Source organism: Buteo buteo, chromosome 5 (assembly GCF_964188355.1).
Source record: "Buteo buteo chromosome 5, bButBut1.hap1.1, whole genome shotgun sequence".
Lineage (NCBI taxonomy): Eukaryota > Metazoa > Chordata > Aves > Accipitriformes > Accipitridae > Buteo > Buteo buteo.
The window spans coordinates 33,708,141-33,729,219 of NC_134175.1; the positions used below are offsets into that span (position 1 = coordinate 33,708,141).

Genomic DNA, 21,079 nt, shown 5'->3' on the forward strand with positions numbered 1-21,079 from the left:
ACCTCGCATCTGGTGTACTTAATACTTTTTAGGCCACACCTGTACTATTATGTCCAGATTTGGTTCCTGCAGTTCAAGATAGAGATTAAAAACAAGGCAAGAGTCCAGTGGAAGGCCACCATGATGTTTAAAGGATGGAGAAAGTAAATGTTCTAGCAAAAGGAAGGCTCAGATGGGATCTAATCACGTTCTTCTGATACCTAGAAGGTGTTATCAGGGAAAGTAGAGGTATATTCTTCACAAGGATGCATGGTGACAGGATGAGGACCAATGGGCACTAGTTGCTTCAGAGGAAATTCCATTCAGGTACAAGAAGAAAACTCATCGCCATGAGAACAGCTGAACATTGGAATAGGTCACTCAGGAAAAGTGGTAGAAGCTCCCTCACCAGAAATATTCAAGATGTACCTTGACAGACTCCTGCAATAACCTAATCCAAGACCTTGTGTTCAACAGAAGGTTGGACCAAATGATCTCCAAAGGTCCCTTCCAACTTACTTTTCTATTTCACATGGGTGAATCAGACTCTTGATTTTTCCAAACTGTATGCACATAATTAGGAGAACAGAAAAAAATATAATAGGGCTTCATCACTAACAGAAACCAACAAATACTTGTTTTTGCTGTGAGGTCAAGCACTGCTTAAGTAATGCTGGCAAGGGGAAGATTTGGAAGCTTGTTTCTCAGAGCTTCCACTGAAGTCTCTAAAATAAAATAAAAGGTATCTCTAGCTATTGAGAATTCCGGTCTCACTTAACTGTAAAATAAAGGAAAGTTCCCTTAAAAACATAAGTTGTTAGGCAAGGGACACTGTAAAATAATGTTATTTAAATAAAAATGTCATTTACAGGCATTGCAACTTTACAAATTAAATTGGGCACTATTTAAATACGTAGTAAGAATCAGTGTTTATTCCAAGGATTCACATCCTAAATATGGAATTTGAAATTAAACGTAAAAGCATTGTAGAATAAAATCAGTTTTGATGGTTGAATAGCATTTTTTCATCTGTATCATGTGCATTAATGTTTTCTCAACCCAAAATGATCGATTTATACTCGTTTAATCCAAGTCAGTTCTCAGTAATGAGGCAAGTACAATGGTCACACTAGACCACCATTATTTTATTGTATACAGTATAAGAATTTGGTCTCTCGTATTCCCCACTGTTGAAAATGTGTGTCCTGCTGGTAGGATTTAAAGTGGTTTTTGGGTTGCTCACCAGGCTGATTGGTGTGTTTACTGGGCTATTTAGTATGTCTGGGAGTTTTGCTGTTATTGCAGTGTCCCATTAAGTTAATTTACAGAACTTAGGGTATACTTTATTTTTTTCTTAAGCATTAGTTTTTATCTGCTTTTGCCTTACAAGAAGCATTTCCTTGCAAATCATGTTGCTTTTAAGAATGCCTAAGTTCTGAAGCCTGCACTTCAGTTTATTTGGTGGACTGGATACATACTTTGTTTCTTCTATGGACCAGAGTGACCTTCTACATGTGCCTTATTATGGACAAATCTCTTTTGTAACATCCACAAGGAAGACAAAGTGAAATGTCAGTTTTGCCTGGATAAACTGTTTGCCTGGTGTTGATAGAAACATGCCAAAGTAGTAACATCAGACAACAGTGAAATGAGCCAACTTTAAGGGAACAGAGCTCTCACTGTTGTCTTTCTTCAAATTCACAGTGTATTGTAGTCCAGTTTCTCACAGTATGAAAAAGGGTTTTAATGTTTACCTCCTACAGCTTCTCCACTCCTCTTCCTTTAAAAAAGAAACTGCTTTCTCTTTATATAAGCAGTTAAATTCTGTTTTGAGGGTTGGAATTTTTTCTGCCTCAATTTCAGAGTGATTAAAGTATTAGTTTTTGGAGATAAGTTCCTATTTTTAGGGGAGAAATTAGTACAATGGATGTAAGGGTAGCTTGTACACATTATTATGTAGCATGATTTACTCATTCTATATGAGACTCAGAAGATGACTAGTAAGTTTAAATAGTTAATATTTGTCCAGAAAATTTCTATGTTAAATCAGATTGGAAATGAGCACATAAGTCTTTAATACTGAAATCCCTCACTCGTCAGTTCTAATTTTGGGCAAGATGCCTCTTGCCAGAAGTATGTTTAGAACTAGTTTATTTAAACTTGCAAGTAGAGAGGACTCTCAAGGGGTTTTGCAAAGTGCTGTTGTGTAATGCAGTATGTGTATCTTCAGTTTTCATAAGTGGATGCAATTTTCTAGTAATAACACTTCTTTAAAAGAAAATTTCTTTTAAAAGAAAAGCATTTGATTATGTCCAAAATGCCATTGCTGATTTTCTTCCTAATGCTTTATTTATAAAACTAGACTGTTATATCTTCATTTTATCCTATGAATGTTTGTATCCTTACACTGTTTTCAGTTATTGTAAAGGAGCATACGTAAACTATGCTTGGGTAGGAACAATTAAGTGGAGATTTTTAGTCAAAACATTTACAGTTTTAAATGAAGGATAGAACTTCTCAACTGTAGAAATATAGCTTGCTGTTATTTACACAACCCTAACTCCTAAAGAAATTTAAATCTCCAGTCTACCCGTTAGAAAAGTAAGGGAAGTAGAAGATGGGAGAATGGGGGAAGCGTGGGAAGCAACTAAACTATCATACAGTATTTCTGAAAAGATTTATTAGCCACTGTCACAGAACAGCTTACTTAAAATTTCTGGGAGGGATGAGTTCCATGCTTAAGAAATTACACCAGAGGCTCAGTTGCCTGAGACTTGATGGTCAGCCCTTTAGAGGAGAGGTTGGGTAATGACCTAGTGAGCACTATGAACATCAGGGAAGTCCTGAATAGAGCCAGGGTTACCTGGGAGAAGAGAGTGCTCAGGACTAGCTGTTTGCTCTTACTGAAGTTTGCATGAAGATCATTTGATATGATTCTGATATGATTCAGAATTGGTAAGGAACATTTCATGCATCCACTTCTCAGTATACCAAATGCATAACCTTGTCCCCTTAATTGTATTTACTTCTGTACCAGCAAGTGTGTAGATAAATCATAGAAGAGAATAGTAGTACAGGGAGTTTGGACAGAATAACACCAGCTGAGTTTCTCCAAATATATCCTGTATGTCCTTTCTTTCCAATAGGTCAGAGCTATTACTTCCTCTGTAGTACTTTGGCTAAGTTTAAGTATTTTGGGAAACTTAAGTCATGTGATAGAAATTGAGTGCATTAATCCTTGTAAGAGCAAATACATTTTTTTTTCCTGTTAATCCTTGGACATACATTTGCCTGCATACGTGTACAAAGGCAAGAAAGAAATACTAGCAATATGGCTAGCAATGTGCTGTGATATCCCAGTCACCTGTATATCTTCTGTTAAACCTAGTTACCTATGGAGCAAAAGAGGTAGGTACTGGTGGTGTGAAAATGTGACCCTGGTGTGAGGTATGCTTTCCAGCACACTGAAATGCTCCACCACTACATTCTTTCCCAAATACTCCCCCACACACACTTCCATTCCAGTGGCAAAATTACTTTCCATTGTTTTTTGAAATGATAGAAAGGGCCAGGCACCATGTCTGTCACTGCTTACAGAGCCTGGAACTCGGGAAGCACTGGCCTCTACAAGTGTCTGCTTGGGGTGGTGTGGGATTTGGTGCCAAATTTGTCTGTACACATCTGAGGCTAAAAACCTTCATATCCACTCTTGCTTGTTCCAGGATGAGGAGGGTGTACAGTGTGAAAAGTGGAACTCTTGCATATGGTTTTGGAAGTTATGATAGAGTTCACGGGTGTTTCTGCACAAGCACAGTTAATTACTTTAGTGATTCTAACATGAATTTTAATTTAAGTGTAACTGATAAAGCTCTGGTTATCATTGGCAGTTGGTATGACACATGAACACCCAGATGTATATTCCAAAACTTTGTCAGATACATCTTAATAACATTATTTTAATTTTTTTCCATCTGTTTAAATTACTATTTTCACATTACAGCCTTTGTTAGGATTTGAAAGCTCTTAATATTCATATGTTGAATAATTCCTGAGAAAATCTGTTCAACACTTGAACCTTAACTAGAACATTTAGTACTTTCTCGAAATCTCTCTTTGCAAATCGTTTGTTTCTTTGGATGCAAAGGGCAGTAGAAAGGCTTATAAAAATCTTCTAGTAGCATTTGTGCTCTTAGGCTGAGAACATTATTTCCCCCCTACACACGTACTCTTTCTGTGCAGGAGGGAACTCTGGTGACATCTGTTTAGTTCAGTGAGTATGTGCAGAACTCTGCCAGCCCAGTCAGCTGAGGGAGCCTGTGCGAAGCAGATGAGGATGCAGACCTTTGAACAGAGAAACAGTGTCTTTGTGTAGAATGGAGGGGCTGCAGCCTGGAGAGGAGAAAAATAGAACTGCCCAACACCAAGGAGAAAAATGATTAAACAATAAAAAAAAGCCTAATTTGGGGAGATATTATATTTGATATCCCCTCCTGAATAAATTTAGATGCTGAATACTATTAATTCTTTTTGTGTGTGTGTGTAGAGCTATTTGGGAACTGTGAATAAGAAGCTATGAAAGTGTAAAGTGATTTTTGTTGTGTGACGTTTTAATCTAGAAACTGACTTATTTAAAAACTATTCAAGCATGCAAGTATTTTTAATTAGGAGTGGAGTGCTATGTCCATATCCTCTGCTGTTCTTAAAAGAACATCTCACCTTGTGCTTTGTTTTTTCTCCTTAAAACCCTGAGTCCTGTTTTGCTGTAAAAGGTTTGAGTTGCTTGCTTTGGCATTAAAGTGGTAGAAGAATTGTGCGAACATTTTGGACAGTGTTGCTCCTTAGAGTGCAGTAAAGTATCTAAGGGATCTGTCATACCTGACATCGAGGTGGGACAAAACAGATGACTGAGTATGTCCAGGGTAGCTCAGAGGATGGTTTTCACCATCCCAGTTCATTCATTCAGGTATTCTATTGAGATCTAACAGGAGCTGCTAAACACTACTTCACAGACATCTTGTGCCAGTATCACTTCTCTTGTGAGTAATTTTCTTTATAGTTTTGATTGTGTACAGCCAAATACTCTAGCTTTTGGTCTTTAACATCCCCCTTACTGTAGGATGTGTATTTGTTCAGTGGTAGCTTTCTAAATGATAAGCATCTTATTCCATGGATATTGACACAGTCAACAATTCTGTTGTCAGTGATGTTTTTGAAAGGATTGTCAGTGAAACAAAAATTTGTAGGTGTATTTATGCCATCTCTGTTCCTCGATATTCTGCTTTGTGAAGTGGGCTGGTTAACTGAAGCATGGGGAAGTTCTCTGAAGATGACCCCACATCCAGTTGCTGTGTGGATCCGTCTAGCAAGAAATGAATCTCACTGCTGGATTTTATTATATTGTTGACTAGACAAGTGATTTGGATCAAAATTACTACAGAAATAGGCAGCTGTGTCTAGTACCAAAACAGACTCCTTTATTGCTGGGATCCTGAACGTTACCGTTCTAATAGCTGTAGAAATGCCAGATTTCTTCAGCATAAGGCAAGCTGCAGTTAAGAATGGCAGGCAAATTTACAACCACTGTCTTTTTGAGACACAGAATGTATTTTTAAAACAATTTAAAATGCAATTGGACTGCTATATCATAAAACTATGAAGTCTTCAGCAGGTAGCTTTTGTCCATTTTTTAAATGGTTTTGATTTTTTGTGAAGTAAAATTTTTTTTGTCTTTTGCTACAATGATGAGGACATTATTACACTTCAACATCAGTAGGTATTATAATTATTGTTTTTACAACTTATTACAATTTAACTTCAGTAAGTATTATAAGACAGTTGTACTTTCCAAGATAAGTTTTGAAAGCTGGCATTCAAAAAATTTCTATAAAAGTTCAAGTATTTCAAGTAGGGAAAAAAAATCCTAATAATTATGTATACAGCCCAGTTAGGACTGCTGTTGAAGGAATGGAGAAGGAAACGTTGTGTCATGTCATTGCAGTGTGGTGTAGTTGAAGCTTCTTTCCACAATGATTTTTAGCTACTTTTAGAAAAAAATTACTTGAGGGTTGTAGAATAGCCTTTGGGCATAAAAGAATTCAAATTCTCTTTTATACTATATGTAACAAGTGATTTTCTTTTACTGCTGTATCTTGTACCTCTGTGAATATATTCAATTACTCTAGAAATTCTTATTTTTTTTTTATTTTTTATTTTTTTTTTGGAAAACTACTCCCCAGAGGAATTAAGAGGAGAAATATAATACGTTTGGTAATAGGTATATATTCTCTATATTCTCTCTTTCCCAAATGTACATTATAAATACTTTTGGAGAATAATTACTAGAGCTATTTTGCTGGTTTTCTTTGATTGCTAATAATCTTCTTCCTCCCCTGTCTCCCTTCCTAGGCCCCTCTGGAATTAGTACGGAAGGGTTCTCTGCCGCTCAGTGACGCTGCTTCCGTGAACAGCTCTCTACGGAGGATGAAGCGCAAAGCACCCTCACCACCCTCTAGAGCACCAGAAGATCAAAGTGAAAGCAGTAGTGAGACTGGTAATCTTTGTATGCTGTTTAATTGGGAGGTAACAAAGTATGGCAACTTGGCTAAACATTAAAGAAATACCACCTTATGAGATAAGAACTTTAAGTAAAAATATGAGTGCCAAACATCTTCAGATTTTAAGGAGCAGTAATACTACATAATGAGATTGGCTCATGTAGTGTGTGTGAGCTGGCACAGGCAGGATGCAGGAGCAACCACAAAGCCACAGATGAAATGCAAAGAGTAAATTATTTTCATTACCTCACCAACCAGGGGATCCCCGAAGCAGCACCCGGGCAGAGGCACCCAAGCAGGGACACAGGCACCGCGGAGCTCAGTCTATGCTGGAGGATCACTGAACCTGCTGTTTTCACCTGTATATCAGGGATTCACACAGGCATAGTTTACCATGGTGCTTTGATCTTTCCCACAGCAGGGCAGGAATCTCAAGCATGTCTGATAGGGTGCCTCTAAGTCTATCAGAGGCCTATGTTTACCTGAAAACTGATGTTCTACTTGTCAAACACACAAGGGTAAACAACAATTAGTATGATACATGTGTTTTTCTATACCACAGCTGTAAGTCACTTGAGTGTGTTTACAATCCTCCTCGCCATTCTTCCGTTATTTCCCACATTCCACCCCCTCGCTCAAGGGAGCACTTCTGCTGCGGCTGGCAAGGCTGGAGGTGTCCCTTTGGGCTTGCAGGGTGTATGGCAGGGTAATTACAGAGGCATGTAATAAACACATATAGAAAAAGGAATAAACATATCTCTACAATAAGGCTTTGAATAAAGTGTCCTGCTCATCCTGTCAGGGAATGAAACTACTCAGCCAACAAGGTACCACCAGTAGATTGTATCACTCAATGCATTAAGTTCTGGAGATGTTGAATGTCATCCTCTACACTGGCTGATTCATCAGTTAGGTTGAAGCAACACATGCCTTCAAAACTGGAGCAGCGTTTATGATGTTGAAAAAGGAGATAGTCCACCGCCAGTCAATTATGTAATGTTCCTTGGCATACAGCTGTTACCTACTTGGAAAAAATAGCAATGAGGAGCATTAATATCAAAAGCACTTAGCATAGTATAATTCTGTTAAACAGCTATGGGGGTTGGCATGCCAATGAAACAGGTTGTCTGAAGATCTGCAGCTGTTAATTCTCCCTCAATACAAAAGGCAGATGAGTTAGTTACAGTAGAGGCTAACCAAATCCAAATATTTACACATTGATCTCGTGAACAGGTATCCAGGGCATGTGCTTGTAGTACAAGGCTGCAAAGCACAATGAGCCAACCTGTGATAAGGGAGGAAAACAGGAGTATCATCTCCTTCCAGTAATACATATGTCGTTGTTCCAGGTCCTTCAGCTAATATCACTCTGGGTTTGATAACCTGATATGAGGTAATTGCCTACACAGATTGAAGAGCTATGGCTTGCGCTTTTCCAGATTGAACTTCAATTCAATGTTGGGTTCACGACACCAATAACACTGTTCCAATGCTATCTCTTTTAGATAAGATGCAGGTATTGTTGAAGATACCTGAAATACAAGAACTCAAGAATCTGATATCAATAGAGGATGTAAAATAAGAGCAGAAGTTGGGGTACACAACCATATGACATTCTCAGGGTTTGTTATATGAATCTTCACGTCTAGGCTAATAGTTCGTGGTCCCACCACACAATCCATCAGAGTAAACAATTCCATTTCCCCTGTAGTTAATATTCTGGGAGAGATACCATCTGGAAGAATTTCAGTCCTCACCGTGTTTTGTACTGGAGGTGTTGTAATATGATCATAGGGTGTTTGATTATGAATATTCCAGCTATTTAACAAAAAAAACTGCTTTAGTAAGATGTGAACTCCAATGTTGCAAAGTTTTAGTACTGGTTAGCTTTTTAAATTGTTCCTTCAACATTCTATTCATTCTTTCAATCAAGCCATTAGCCTGGGGATGGTAGGCAATGTGGTATATCCAATCTATCCCTAGCTCTTGAGCCCAATCTTGGACATTATGTCCACTAAAATGTGTTCCTTGGTCACTTTGGTTTTGGTGAGGAGGTCCATATTGATGAATTAGTTATTCTCATGCATCTGTTGTGCTATGTTGATTAGTGTGTGTGGTGGGCTTAGCAAAAAATTGTCCTGATACTGTCCACAGCATTGAGTACATATCGCCACCACCTCGACAGGGACCCCATTTAATCGACCTGCCAGGTATTGAAGGCCCATTGACCCTGTTTTATCTTTCCCTATGGCCTATATAATGCCTTTAAATGTAGCTGTGTACAAATAGGACAATTACATGCATATGCTTTATATAAATATGTAATGGCTCTCGAAAAGAAAGCATTAGCAAGATCTATCACCACCTTCCAGGGTTGTAAATTTTTGCTGACTTTTTTTCTATAAGAGTAACCATGTCTGGTACTGTAACTGCAAGTGTTGGGGGAGGACTTCTGTTTAATTCTCTATAATCTACAGCCATTCTCCAAGTACCATCTGGTTTTTGGACAGGCCAAATAGGATTATTAAAAGCAGTCATGGTTTCCTTAATGATTCCCACTTGTTGAAGTGCCTGAATGGTTTGAGTAATTTCTTCCTCCCCCTGCTGGAATACCGTATTGTTCTACAGTTACCACCTTGGCAGGCACAGGTGGCACAACAGGATCCCACTTCGGGAATCCACACAAGATGGTTATAGATTGAATAGCAAATCCTGCTTGCAAAGTCCTGAAGCAGAAGTGACCATTTAAAGTTTCAACTGTTCGTCTTGCCAACACATCAATACTCAAGATATATTCTTTAACTGGGGCAATTAACACCATTGTAAGTGGAGTGGCGTTTCCTATTGTTACGGTAACCTTAGCTCAGAGGGCAGGGTTCAGATTTCCCCCCAATCCACAGATTGTGATGTGGCTTCTTTATTGTTAATATTACTATATAATACAGTAAACTCACCTCCAGTATCAACCAGAGCTAACACATGTAAAATCCCCCCCAGACCACCACTTTACTATTAAAGGAACACAGGGTTGTCACTCCGCCTTTTGGTAAGAGGCTACAGTGGTGGCAATTTTGGGGCACCTGCCAAACCTTTGTTTCTGTTTTGGCATTTGCCAGGTAGTGCCTTGGCTTGAGGTGGGAGGCAGGGCTGGGGCCAGGGGCAGCCGGCTTTTTTGCATAGCTGCTGACTTTTGCCATCAGTGAAACATTTCTGGTGTTGTAATCCCATTTATTTCTGACTGTGGGACACCAGCTTGTACAAGATCATTCCACATTTGTTTCCTTGTCACCTGTGATGTAACTCCTTTTGGTTTTGCTGGCTTTCCTTTATTCACCACTTGCACAGATGGTCCCGAAGTTACAGCCCCAAATTCCTTCAAGGTATTTGCTAGGGTGCCTACACTACCAGTAGCATTTGTGACTGCTGGTATAATCAAGGGTTTGAGTGAGGCGGGTGCTCCTCTCAAAAGCTGCATTTTGATACTTCTTGCTACTGCTACCTTGTCTGGATTGAATCCTGTAATCAATGCTTGAGCCATTGCTGTTATCAGAATGTCCCCAGGCACATCAGACTGAGACGATAAGCAGTACAGCAAGCAGCGAAAGCAAAAAGCAGCCACTAAGCACTATACTCTAACATCCAGTAAGGCAAGCAAGCCCCATGGCAAGCACAGAAGTCTGCTGATTAATAGCTAAACAGCAATAATAACTGTTAACTCGATCTAGCACATTCCAATCAAATCTGTGGTTATCTTGAACCCTTCATGCCCCACATTGGGCACCAAAAAGGACTGTCATGGTTTAGCCCCATCTGGCAGCTAAGCAGTGCAAGCTGCTCACTCACCCCCCCCACTGTTTATTAGCAATACGTGCTATCAACTGTTCTACAATATCTTGCAACCCATGGCTCTGCTCGAGTAATAATTACTTCTTGCATGATCGCCTTTGCATCTTGTAAAGTCCTGACTTCCTTTTCCAATTTTCTCATTTTACTCCATAATGCAACGACGTCACGGTCAAGAGCTCTAAGACTGGTAACTAATAACCATCCCAATCTCCCCACTAACTTGAGAGAAGAATCTGATGCCGTTTTCCATGGCAATCCGTGCATAGCCATTTCAATTGTCTGGGGGCTAACCACTGCCCCATCATCTATTTCAGCCCATGCTTCTGGCAGAGCCAATGTAGCCAGGAAAGTGGTCACGGGGGTCCAGTGCTCAGAACTGGGGCATCCCAGAATATGGGGAGCCAGCATAGTGGCCTCCCCAGTCCCTATTTTTTTGCCAGCCATGGCACACTTGTTCCTGGATCCTGCCAACTAGGTCAAACGCGTGAGCCAGCACAGGACAGGACGCAGGAGCAACCACAAAGCCACAGATGAAATGCAAAGAGTAAATTTATTTTCATTACCTCACCAACCAGGGGATCCCCGAAGCAGCACCCGGGCAGAGGCACCCAAGCAGGGACACAGGCACCGCGGAGCTCAGTCTATGCTGGAGGATCACTGAACCTGCTGTTTTCACCTGTAGATCAGGGATTCACACAGGCATAGTTTACCACGGTGCTTTGATCTTTCCCGCAGCAGGGCAGGAATCTCAAGCATGTCTGATAGGGTGCCTCTAAGTCTATCAGAGGCCTATGTTTACCTGAAAACTGATGTTCTACTTGTCAAACACACAAGGGTAAACAACAATTAGTATGATACATGTGTTTTTCTATACCACAGCTGTAAGTCACTTGAGCGTGTTTACAATGCCTCTTGCCAATCTTCCATTATTTTCCCACAAGTGTGAGAAAGCAGGCAGGGTTTAGGGCATGCAGATCAGAAAAAAGCAGAAAATACCAAATTAATTATAGTTCGGTTAACTATAGCAATTGTGTTTGTGTTAGTCAGATGGACAGCCTGGGGTGGGGAGAAAAGATTAGCTTCTCTGGATCAGAGAGGGTTTAATAGGAAATGGACTGTGAAGAATTTTAGAGAAAGTTTTGTATTGTTCTTCTGTAATTCTTCTGTTTGATCAAAAATTCAAGTCTCTGGTTCAAAAATACCTAGGAGTTGAGATTTAAAATATCTGGGAAGTGTGACAACGAGCACTGGTTGCTTAAGAGAAGGCGCATTTCTTGAAGAACTCACCAGCCTGTAGGATCACGATTTAACATTTTATCTAGAACTTTCATTGGTGCAGAAATTGTGAGGCAATAAAAAAGCTTCTTGCTTGACTTTTTGCAGTAACAGAGTCAACAGAATCAGTCTCTACTGAAGTGGAAGAAAGAGCCACCGAAATGCAGTCCGAAACAGGTTGGTTCTTTTTCCAAATGCATTGATAAAATCTCCTTCATAGCAAGCTATGATAATTCATAGTAATAAATTACTATACTATAGATGTGTCATAAGTATAGAACTAATTGTAATGCTTCAGATCAATTAACTTTTCCTTTGAAGTACAAATATGACTTTCTAAAATAAAGATGTTTTACCTTTTCTGTCTACAGAAACACACACAATGTATTTTCTATTGGTCTCTGTGCTTTACATTTAATAAACTAAACGTTATTCCTCTTTTCCCTCCTCCCCCACAAGTTGTAGACAAGGACAAGCCAGTACTTCTGTGATTTTTGTATATCTCATAACAAGCCTTTCAAAAGCTAAAGCCCAGTCTTGATTTCAGAACCCTGCCTTGTGCTGCACTTGACCTGCATAATCTAAGGGTAGAAGCAAATCTGTGCCTGCCTTTTTGTTTGCATCTGAACAGCCTGTGACAACATGGGTTGTAAATATAAACTGTATGCATAAATAGTTGTTCATACATTAAATGAAATCATTTGTTGGTCCTATGGAAAAAAACGTGATATATAAAATTATAGCTATTTAATATACAATTCTTTAGCTGCTGAACTTAATACTTTTTTATTTTATGCAGTTTGTACTGTTAAGTACTGTTGTTTGTAAGCATCAGACTGTAGGGATCAAATACAAGATACAGCATCTAGGAGTCTTCTAAAATTTGTAAAAGCTTTTAGAATAATCAGTGCCAGTACAGTCTGGAAAAATCACTCTTCAATGTATTTCACTAAGGTTGAAATATATAAACACTAAGTATGTGGAGTGCCACTGGCATTATATGAGGCTAAGCACTCAATTTCTGTGCTAGTTGACAGCAACTCTTAAGTAGTTTTCCAGCTGTTTTATTTGGAATGCCAATCGAATTGGTTGGAGTGGTAAAACACAAATGTACAAGAGTTGAAAGTGTCACTTGCCATCCTAGGTCTCTGGCAAAGGGGAAAAAAATAAATCAGTAAATTTGGGCTTGGTTTGTGTTTAGGGCAATTTATGTAAATTGTCAGAAAAGACCTTTAATAGAAATAATATGTAACTTAATAAATGGGAAGTATGAACCTATACTGCACAATCTGAAGTTGAAGACGTATTGAAGCTGTAACCTTTCCTTTTCCTAGTTGTAGCAGACAGAAGGTGGTCACTTCTAAGTGAGTGGCTCTTAATGATATTTATTAGTACTTAATTTTCTGTGTTGAAAACTATGTTTACCTACATATGATGAGTCTAAGATGATGAGCAAAGTTATTATACTATGATTGAAAATCAAGGGGTTTGGTTTTCTTGAGTTTTTCTTGTTTCTATTTTAAGATTGTAGATCCGTGCTAGAATGTCTGCATTTCCCATCACTGTAATGTCCAAGTGCTGCATAGATAAACAACCCTGAACTTCATAGAAATGGCTTGTTTGCTTTTCCGTAATTTTAGGAACCTCTGCTTGAGGCATTTGAATTTTGTAATTTAATATTTTAATTTAAGCTGTAATGGAAAGAAATAGAAAAATGTAATCTTCACTGGGCTTAGAACAATCTGTGTTTGAGCTCTGGGATTTACCTCTGCAGTTAGTGACAGTCTTCATTCTCTAGTTCTGCTGCCAATGTCTTCATGCAGTGTCCTTTGCTGAAGACTTAATGTAATGTGGTTTGTTGGGTTTGTTGTTTGGGGTTTTTTTGTTCTTGTTTTTTTTAAATGTAGAGACGAGTCACACAGCACAGCTTCCCTGCCTTTTTTTTTTTTTTTTTTTTTTTTTTTTTCCCTCTTTTTCTCATGGGATACTGCTGCTCTCTGGTGGCATCTCTGAAACTGTCCTGAGGCCTATGTATAAAGGCTCCTTTGAGGAAAACCCATCATGTTGTGAGAACCAGTATTCACCTGTAGCAAAATCAACTGCAGTACACTTGTCCTATTCCTAGTTTGAAAATTATGCATATTTGGGTATTAGTTTAAATGGATAAAATAGTTCAATATCTCTTTAATTGCTAAGTTGGATATAATTTTAACTTTCAATAAACTTGGTTGTTCCTTCCATTTGGATTAATACTGCTTTGATTGTCAGGCTTCTGGAAGCATTGTGAGTTTTTGCTCAGCTGTGACTGGCATTCCCAAAGTAGTTCTGTTATGCATTGCTACTTGAGCAAATAAGCAAAAAAAGTTAAGCTGCAAATATAGCATTACCTTCTGCCCTATAATGAACCATTAAAAATGTTCAATTTGGTGTCTAAGTAGTGCATAGCTAATAGATGTGTATACATTAAGTGGAACTATGCTATGCAATTTGGAATAGGCAACATTTCTGTTGTGAAATTACAGTTTTCCCATGGTGTAGATATAGCCTGTACCTTGACAAAAGTAGTTTGAAGGCATACATCTACTGGAATAAACATTGACAGAAAATTAATTTGAACATTTGGGATTATAAACAACAATTTTTTTTCTCAATTAAGATTTTTGTTCCCCTTCCCGAAGTTCAATTAATGCTCAGTCTTTTTTCTAGGGAAGAGGATGAAAGGGTGTTTAAAAAAATAATTTTAAAATTACAGATTTTTAAATAATTTCCCATGAAGCAAATCCCGTGATATAATTTTCTTGGTTACAGTATGTCTTAAGACCCTTGTTAAGGCCTATAGAGTCAAGAGGAAAAACACTGGCAGATTTGCATGATGGGGTCAGGCTTTCTGGCTTTGGTGCTTACAAGCATAATGGCTCACAGCACAGTGTCAGCCTATTCTCTGTTGTGCAAAGGGTATTCTTACTAACTCAAAGGAGACTTGCAGTTGGTATGTCAGTCATATTATGAGGTATGTCTTCACAATGTCATCCTGTAGGCTTTAATAATGTTCTTTTAGGGCTAATTAAAACTCAATGACTAATGTTCATAGGAACTAAATTATACACAGATGAAAACGCAATTTATATTATATATGGACCAACGTATAGAGTATATAAGCAATAAGGCAACAGTACGTAGCCAGTATTGCTGTAAGTACTTCCTAGCAAAGTGCTGCATATAAAAACTCTAAACTGAGGGTTTGGAAACAAGTCGTAAAATCTGAACTGTTCCTCTGGGGTGTTAACTGCATGATGTAAGTGAAGGATGGCTGTTAAATATTGTTTATATATCAAATGCATTCAGACTTCATTCTGCCGCAGCAGCGGTGGCCCGGGTCTGGAATGAGATCCAGTAACAGATGAAAAACCACTAGTTGAAACTAACACCAAGCAAGGCTGATATTATGCTGACAAATGAAGTAGAGCACTTTGGAAAAAGTGTGAGGGTTGTTTTTGTTTGGTATTATGCATTCATAGGTCAGGTTAGTCAACTCCAAAGCTTGGAAGTGTTCCTAGCACAGCAAAGGACAGATTTTTCACGTAGCAGGAATGTCAGGAATGCCTCCTACCAACCCAAGCTAAGTTTCCATCCCATCAGTATAGATACAACTCAGCCTTTGTTATACTTCTCTCCAGAGAAAAAGTGATAGAGATGACAGCAGTGCCTGGGCACAAAGCCATAGCAACTCCAGAATGCTTCCATTTGTCTTGTCAGGAGTCCTGGCTGTGCTTTGTTGTATAATTCAGGTTTCCACGGAGTATTTAGACGAAAGGCCTTAGTGTTTGTTCCTGTGGCTGGTGATGGCTCAGGCCCATGGCATAATAGTTCTCTGGTGAAGGAGACAGTGTTCTTGAGGGCTGGTTATGGGCTGTGGAATAGTGTCAGCAGGTTTGATGTTTGCCCACATTCTGTTATGCTTTGTTTGTGCCTTGTGACATATATATTTATCTTTGCACACAAAAAATTGTACTGCTGTCACTAAAATCATCTCCCAAAGTATGAGGCTGCTGGCATGACTTTTCCCTAGATGGAGATGAAAGGATTTGGTGGGGGGGGAAAGGAAGAGAAGGCCCTTACTAATGGTAAATTCTTAAGGAGTCCCTTTAATACCAGTGTGGCATATTTGTATGTACCTGTGCTTAAATCACATGGAAGGAGCTCACCTGCACCACTTTGCAGTCTTGCTCCTCTTTTCCTGGGGATCTAAATCACCTCTACATTCAGTGCTATGACACATGTTGATCACATTACTTAATGTGTAACTGCAAAGCATTATTACAAGAGTGCAATACAAAAACTAGAGTTAAATAGTAAAATGTTCGGCTTTTGTAGTTGCTCTGTAACTGTGAATGAGTAACTTTGGTATTACTGAACTCTTAACTAATGACCCTATTGGAAATATCAAAGTTTCTGTTCTGTACTGAGATCTTGTCCAATATATACAGACTTCTATTATGTTTCTATAACAGCGTACTTCTCTAGAAGTACTGGAAGCATTGTAGGATACCAGTTTGTACAAAAAAAGTCAATCTTAAGATTTTTCATACTCTGGGATCTGCTGCTTTCCAGTATTGCTTGCTTTAAGCCAGTATTTTGTTTTCATTGTTAGCCTTGGTTTACACTTGGAAATTTACTGACACAACTTAGAAAAGTCTGAAACCTAACTGCCCGGGTGCAAGGCCTGTACCTAAAAGGTATCGGTGCATGCAAAGCTGAGAGGAGTACCCTGGTCAGGTCAGGCAGAGTGCACTCCTTGTATGGCTCGGTTGTTGCCGATAGCCTTCCCTGGCACCATATTGCACTATATAGATGGAGTTACTGTCGTCTTTCTGTTATAGAATGCAAGTTGCAAAGCCAAGAGGTTAATTGTGTGGTCTACTTACTAATATCTGAAAAATATGAATCATCGTCTTGTAGGAACATTGCTGGCAGGGAAGTAAAGCTAGAGATGGTTAATCCCCCTGGAAATCAAAATAGCTAGATGTATTAGTTTAACTTTAGTTACACTGATGTACATGTGTCCTAATCCAGTAACTAAACCTTTTAATTTAACAATGCTGTAGCTGAAAACTTAATTATTTTTATGGATTAATGCTTTTATATGTACTCTATTTTTGTGTGTTTTTACTGTATACAGTGCACTGCACAATATACTTCTATGATTTAATACATTTAGGATAATCATGGGAAATTTTTGATAGTGATGATCAAACTTGTTCAAACCACAGGCAAAACTGAGATTTAGTTTGCTCTTTAGTTCTCTAGCATACCTACTCTGATATAAAAAACCCATGTATTTTAAAACTCATTGGGGAGTTAATGGAAGTACTAAGAAATCTGGGTAAAATAAACTGTGTGCCCCCATGAAATTTGGGATTATGTTATTGTTAAATATATTTTGATCTATCCTAATCCAGTATTTGGGTTAAACAAGGAAAATGTCACACAGTAGTTACAGATGCAGAAACAGACGGACAGTAGCATGGTGATGAGCATATTCTTGTGCGTATAAAGAGAGAGTTGGAAAGAACCAGAAAATATTGTGAAGTTAAAACTCTGAGTTGTCTTTTTTTTTTTTTTTAACTTGAATTATGAAAAGAAGTCTCCTTTTTCCTTCTTTAAACTACTTAGGCTGACTTCACCAGTCCCTTTGTATCTACACCCTGCATTGAGAGCTGTGGGTTGTTTTGTTTTTTTGTTTTGTTTTGTTTTTTCTTCCTGTGAGTGTAGGTGTCAGGAGCTCAGAATACAATCTGGAAGAAATTGATGAAAGGGAAGAGATGAGTGTGCAACAGAGAGAGGACAGTGAAAGTACAAATACCTTGCTCAGGATAGGAGAGGTTACTGCAGCCTTCAGCTCTGCTGAGGTACCACTGGAAACTGAAAAAAATGGTCCTGCTTCATCAGCTCCAGTTCCTGGCAGTGTTTCTGTAGACAACTCACAAAGCTTCAAGGAAGAAAAACAAGAAAATATGAGCACAGATGGCAAGTAAGTACGTTTTGTGACAAAGAAAGGAGCATTGGGGAGGGAATGGGGGAGGCAAATAAAATGTAGAGTGCTGTTTCATTGTGGAGCACAGAATAGAGAATTGTGAGAGAGGAATGAGCTTAATATGCTTAGCTTTCATTGTAGCACTCTTCTGTGCACAGTAATTCATGAAGCTTTTCAACAAAAATGACAAAGAAGTGTTCTGCAGGCTATTCTGTTTAAGCCTCCCTTTCCTTACTACTCAAAGAGCCGGACCCCGAAAAGGTGAACCTGGCTCTAAAATACCCAGCATATTTACTAGAGCAGCATGCCGTGAAAAGATTTAGATTGATTAGTTAAATGAAAATTTACAAATTAATTCTTACAGTCGGGGACAAATAGGTAGATTGGCCATTTCTGTTTTTCTGGACACAATTATCTATTGCTTACCTATTTGTTTTGGTTTAAATTTTTCTTTTGTCTTTTCCTTATATGTTAGCCAGTTGTCTTGACCTGTCTCAATCCATCTGCTCTCAGGAAAACAAGTTAATTCTGCCTTTTTAAAGAATAAACACATTAGTTTCCTTAACCGCTCTTTTTCCCTTCTGGTGATGTTGTACCTTTGCCCTTCAGCATGTTTGTTAAACTACCTGACTCAGCAGGTTTCCAACATGAGTTAGTGCCTGCTTGAAATAAATGTTGATTGTCCAGAGAAGTCCCATTGTGTTAATGTAATTCACTCTTTCTCTGTTCCCTGGGGCAACTAAACTGGCTTCTGTTCCCAAATTAAATTGAAAGAACTATTTCAATTATTGTACTGAAGCCAAAATGTGTGACTGCCCCTGTAGCCAAGAACTTTCAAGGTAGTATGGAGAGCTTTGACTTGTATTTCAAGGGTCTTTTTTGTCAGTCCAAGGCCAAATGGGGCTTTGCAAAAATCTTTGGTGCTCTGTCCTGACAAACACTGTGCCACTTGCTTGGGAATGTCTGCTTTGTGGGGATCTACAAGGAGGAGGATCGGCCAAATGTTATTTTTAAGTTGTCTTGAACTTGCAAATTATCAGACCTGTGTTATTGGACCAGTTTGGCCAATTGTCCAGGGGATGTTTCTTTTTTCCCCCACTAACTTGTAATAGCCTTTCATGGCCTATAATCCTGGTGAGTATCATCTAGCATGTACTGTGTGTTCTAACTTTAGAGTTTGGCAGTCCTTTCTTTCCTGAAATATCACAGGGATTCCAGAATGAGGACTAGGGTTTCTCTGCCATATTTCTGGAAACCTTTTGATAATTCAGATCTTTTATGTAAGATCTAATTACTTTGAAGAAGTGCTTTTTAATCAAACCAGGGATGCGTGTAATATTCCAGTCAAAACCACTGATTTCTATAACAATACTCTGTTGGTGTTTTGTGGCTTTGGGTTTGGTTTGGGGAGGTGGGGGGTGGTGGGTTTTTTGTTTGTTTTGTTTTTTGTTTTTTTAAACAGTTCAGCCTGTTGTAAATACTTGTAGTTCAGTCCCTCAGCTGTGTTCACAGGAAGGAGATAAGCAAGAGTACAGAGTGCAGGACTAAGCTTCAACTTTCTTCCAACAATGATTTTGAGAGTGTATGCTCCTGTTTAGTGGTTTATTGGACACTTGCAGTATATTTTGGACCATAGAAGCAACACGACAATGGATGGTTATTGAGGAAGTTCTCATTTTAAATGATTCAAGGCAGATGTTTCAGCTCAAGGCACTGGTTCCTGACAACTAATACATTTGATGTGGCAAATGAATTGGAATCTTCATAATGCCAGTGTTTGTAACTACAGAAAATAAAAATGTCTTAGAGATGTAAATTTGAAGTTCTAATAACTTTTTTTGAAGAGAAATTTTAAGTATATAGGCCAAGGACTTAATATTCCCCTCCCCAAAAGGTCGGGGGTTTATTCAGCATTTGTGCAGTTCTCTTGTCCCCTGTGATCTGAGGACAGAAATTTTATGCATTTGCAAAATGTTTAGTATGCAGGTTATATGTTGCATGCATGTTTCTCTGTTGTTCTCAAGGTATTTCTTAAAAGGGTCGGAAAATTTTTCATTACTGTCTTGAAAAGTCTATACTGCACAGTTCATATGTTCATATGCAGTCAGTGTCTCATGCAGCTTCCTGTATATCGTGTCAGGGACAAAATCAAGGACATATTTTAAATGTTGGGGGTGTCAGAACACTTCACACTAAGAACACTCTTATATGAATGATAAACCATTGTGGTTTTACTGAAACTGAGTTGTTATGGAAAGGGGCTTGTTCAAACTGCACGAGTAAACAAAAGAAGGGGGAGAGGAGAAAGGAAAACTGATCATCTGCTTACACAGAAGAGAGTAAAGCTGCATGTCATTTTGGTAAAATATCATAGCAGCATTTCCTATTGTTTTTAAAAAAAAACCAAAAAAAACCCCAACCAAAACCCCACAATCTATTCTGTTGAGTACTCCAATGTTTGGCAGAGTGATTCTATTTTGTCCATCTGTGTTTGGAGAATATTGCCAGTTCTCTTGCATCATTTCTTGTGTTTACTGAAATGAATGATACCAGCATATTTAATGTACTGTTGTGCTTTACAGAGGACTACAGACTAAGATAAGCAGTGAGCAAGCTGCATTTGAAAAAGACAGGAAGCTTAGAATTTTGGATCAAAATAAAACTGATGGTGAGTAGTTCCCACTCATTTTTAATACTTCAAAGCAAGGTTGAAGAGAACTTTTCTATTCCTTTGAAAAAAAATGACAATACAGTCAACTCTTGAATTGCTATCATCAGATTATTTTCTTTATACTTTCTCTAGCTCTGGTGTATCCTCTTTGAGATGAGGTGACAAGAATTGACTGCAGTTTTGGGGTTTTGGTTTTTTATTTTTAATTTTTTTTTTATTATAGCAGTAGTCAAAGCTGCATCCTGCTGTTGTAGGGCAGTATGGGTGGAGCAGTGCTGAGGAGAGGGAAGGCTGGACACAGAAGTTATCCTGCCACATGGTGTGACATGGGCAGTGCGCCACAGCAGGGAAGGAGGAGCCATCAGTTGTTCTTTGCTTATGAAATTAGCATGAGTTTTCTGCATGAAAATGCAAATTTTTTTAAACACAAATAGAACAAAGTGACACGCTGATATGAAAAGAAATGACGACATCCTGTGCATCTAATGGATCATAAATTTTTCTGTGGATTTAGTGACCTGACTGATTTATTTTACCCTTTCATGACACTGATTTTTCAGATTTATATATTAGGCCTTCAATAGTCTTTTATATTCAGGACACCTCTGTTTATAAATCATAACAACATACTGCATGAGTCCTGTTTATATGTGATATAAGTCTTAACTGCTATTTTATAAGATCCTTAAAATGTTGGTTTTTTGCAAAATACTACCCCAG

At 38.5% G+C, this 21,079-nt stretch overlaps 1 protein-coding gene across 8 annotated transcripts in view; it reads left to right on the top strand.

Annotated features, from left to right (window-relative positions):
• The window catches only part of COBLL1 (cordon-bleu WH2 repeat protein like 1), a 94,728-nt gene that overhangs the window by 66,343 nt on the left and 7,306 nt on the right, over positions 1-21,079 (top strand). For 6 of the 8 annotated variants that reach the window (XM_075028553.1, XM_075028557.1, XM_075028555.1 and 3 more), the window contains 4 exons: positions 6,385-6,529; positions 11,763-11,831; positions 17,427-17,685; positions 20,271-20,356. In XM_075028553.1, the coding sequence (XP_074884654.1) occupies positions 6,385-6,529; positions 11,763-11,831; positions 17,427-17,685; positions 20,271-20,356 (559 nt within the window). The remainder of the gene's footprint in view (positions 1-6,384; positions 6,530-11,762; positions 11,832-17,426; positions 17,686-20,270; positions 20,357-21,079) is intronic. The other 2 variants (XM_075028554.1, XM_075028558.1) reach the window with 2 other exon arrangements.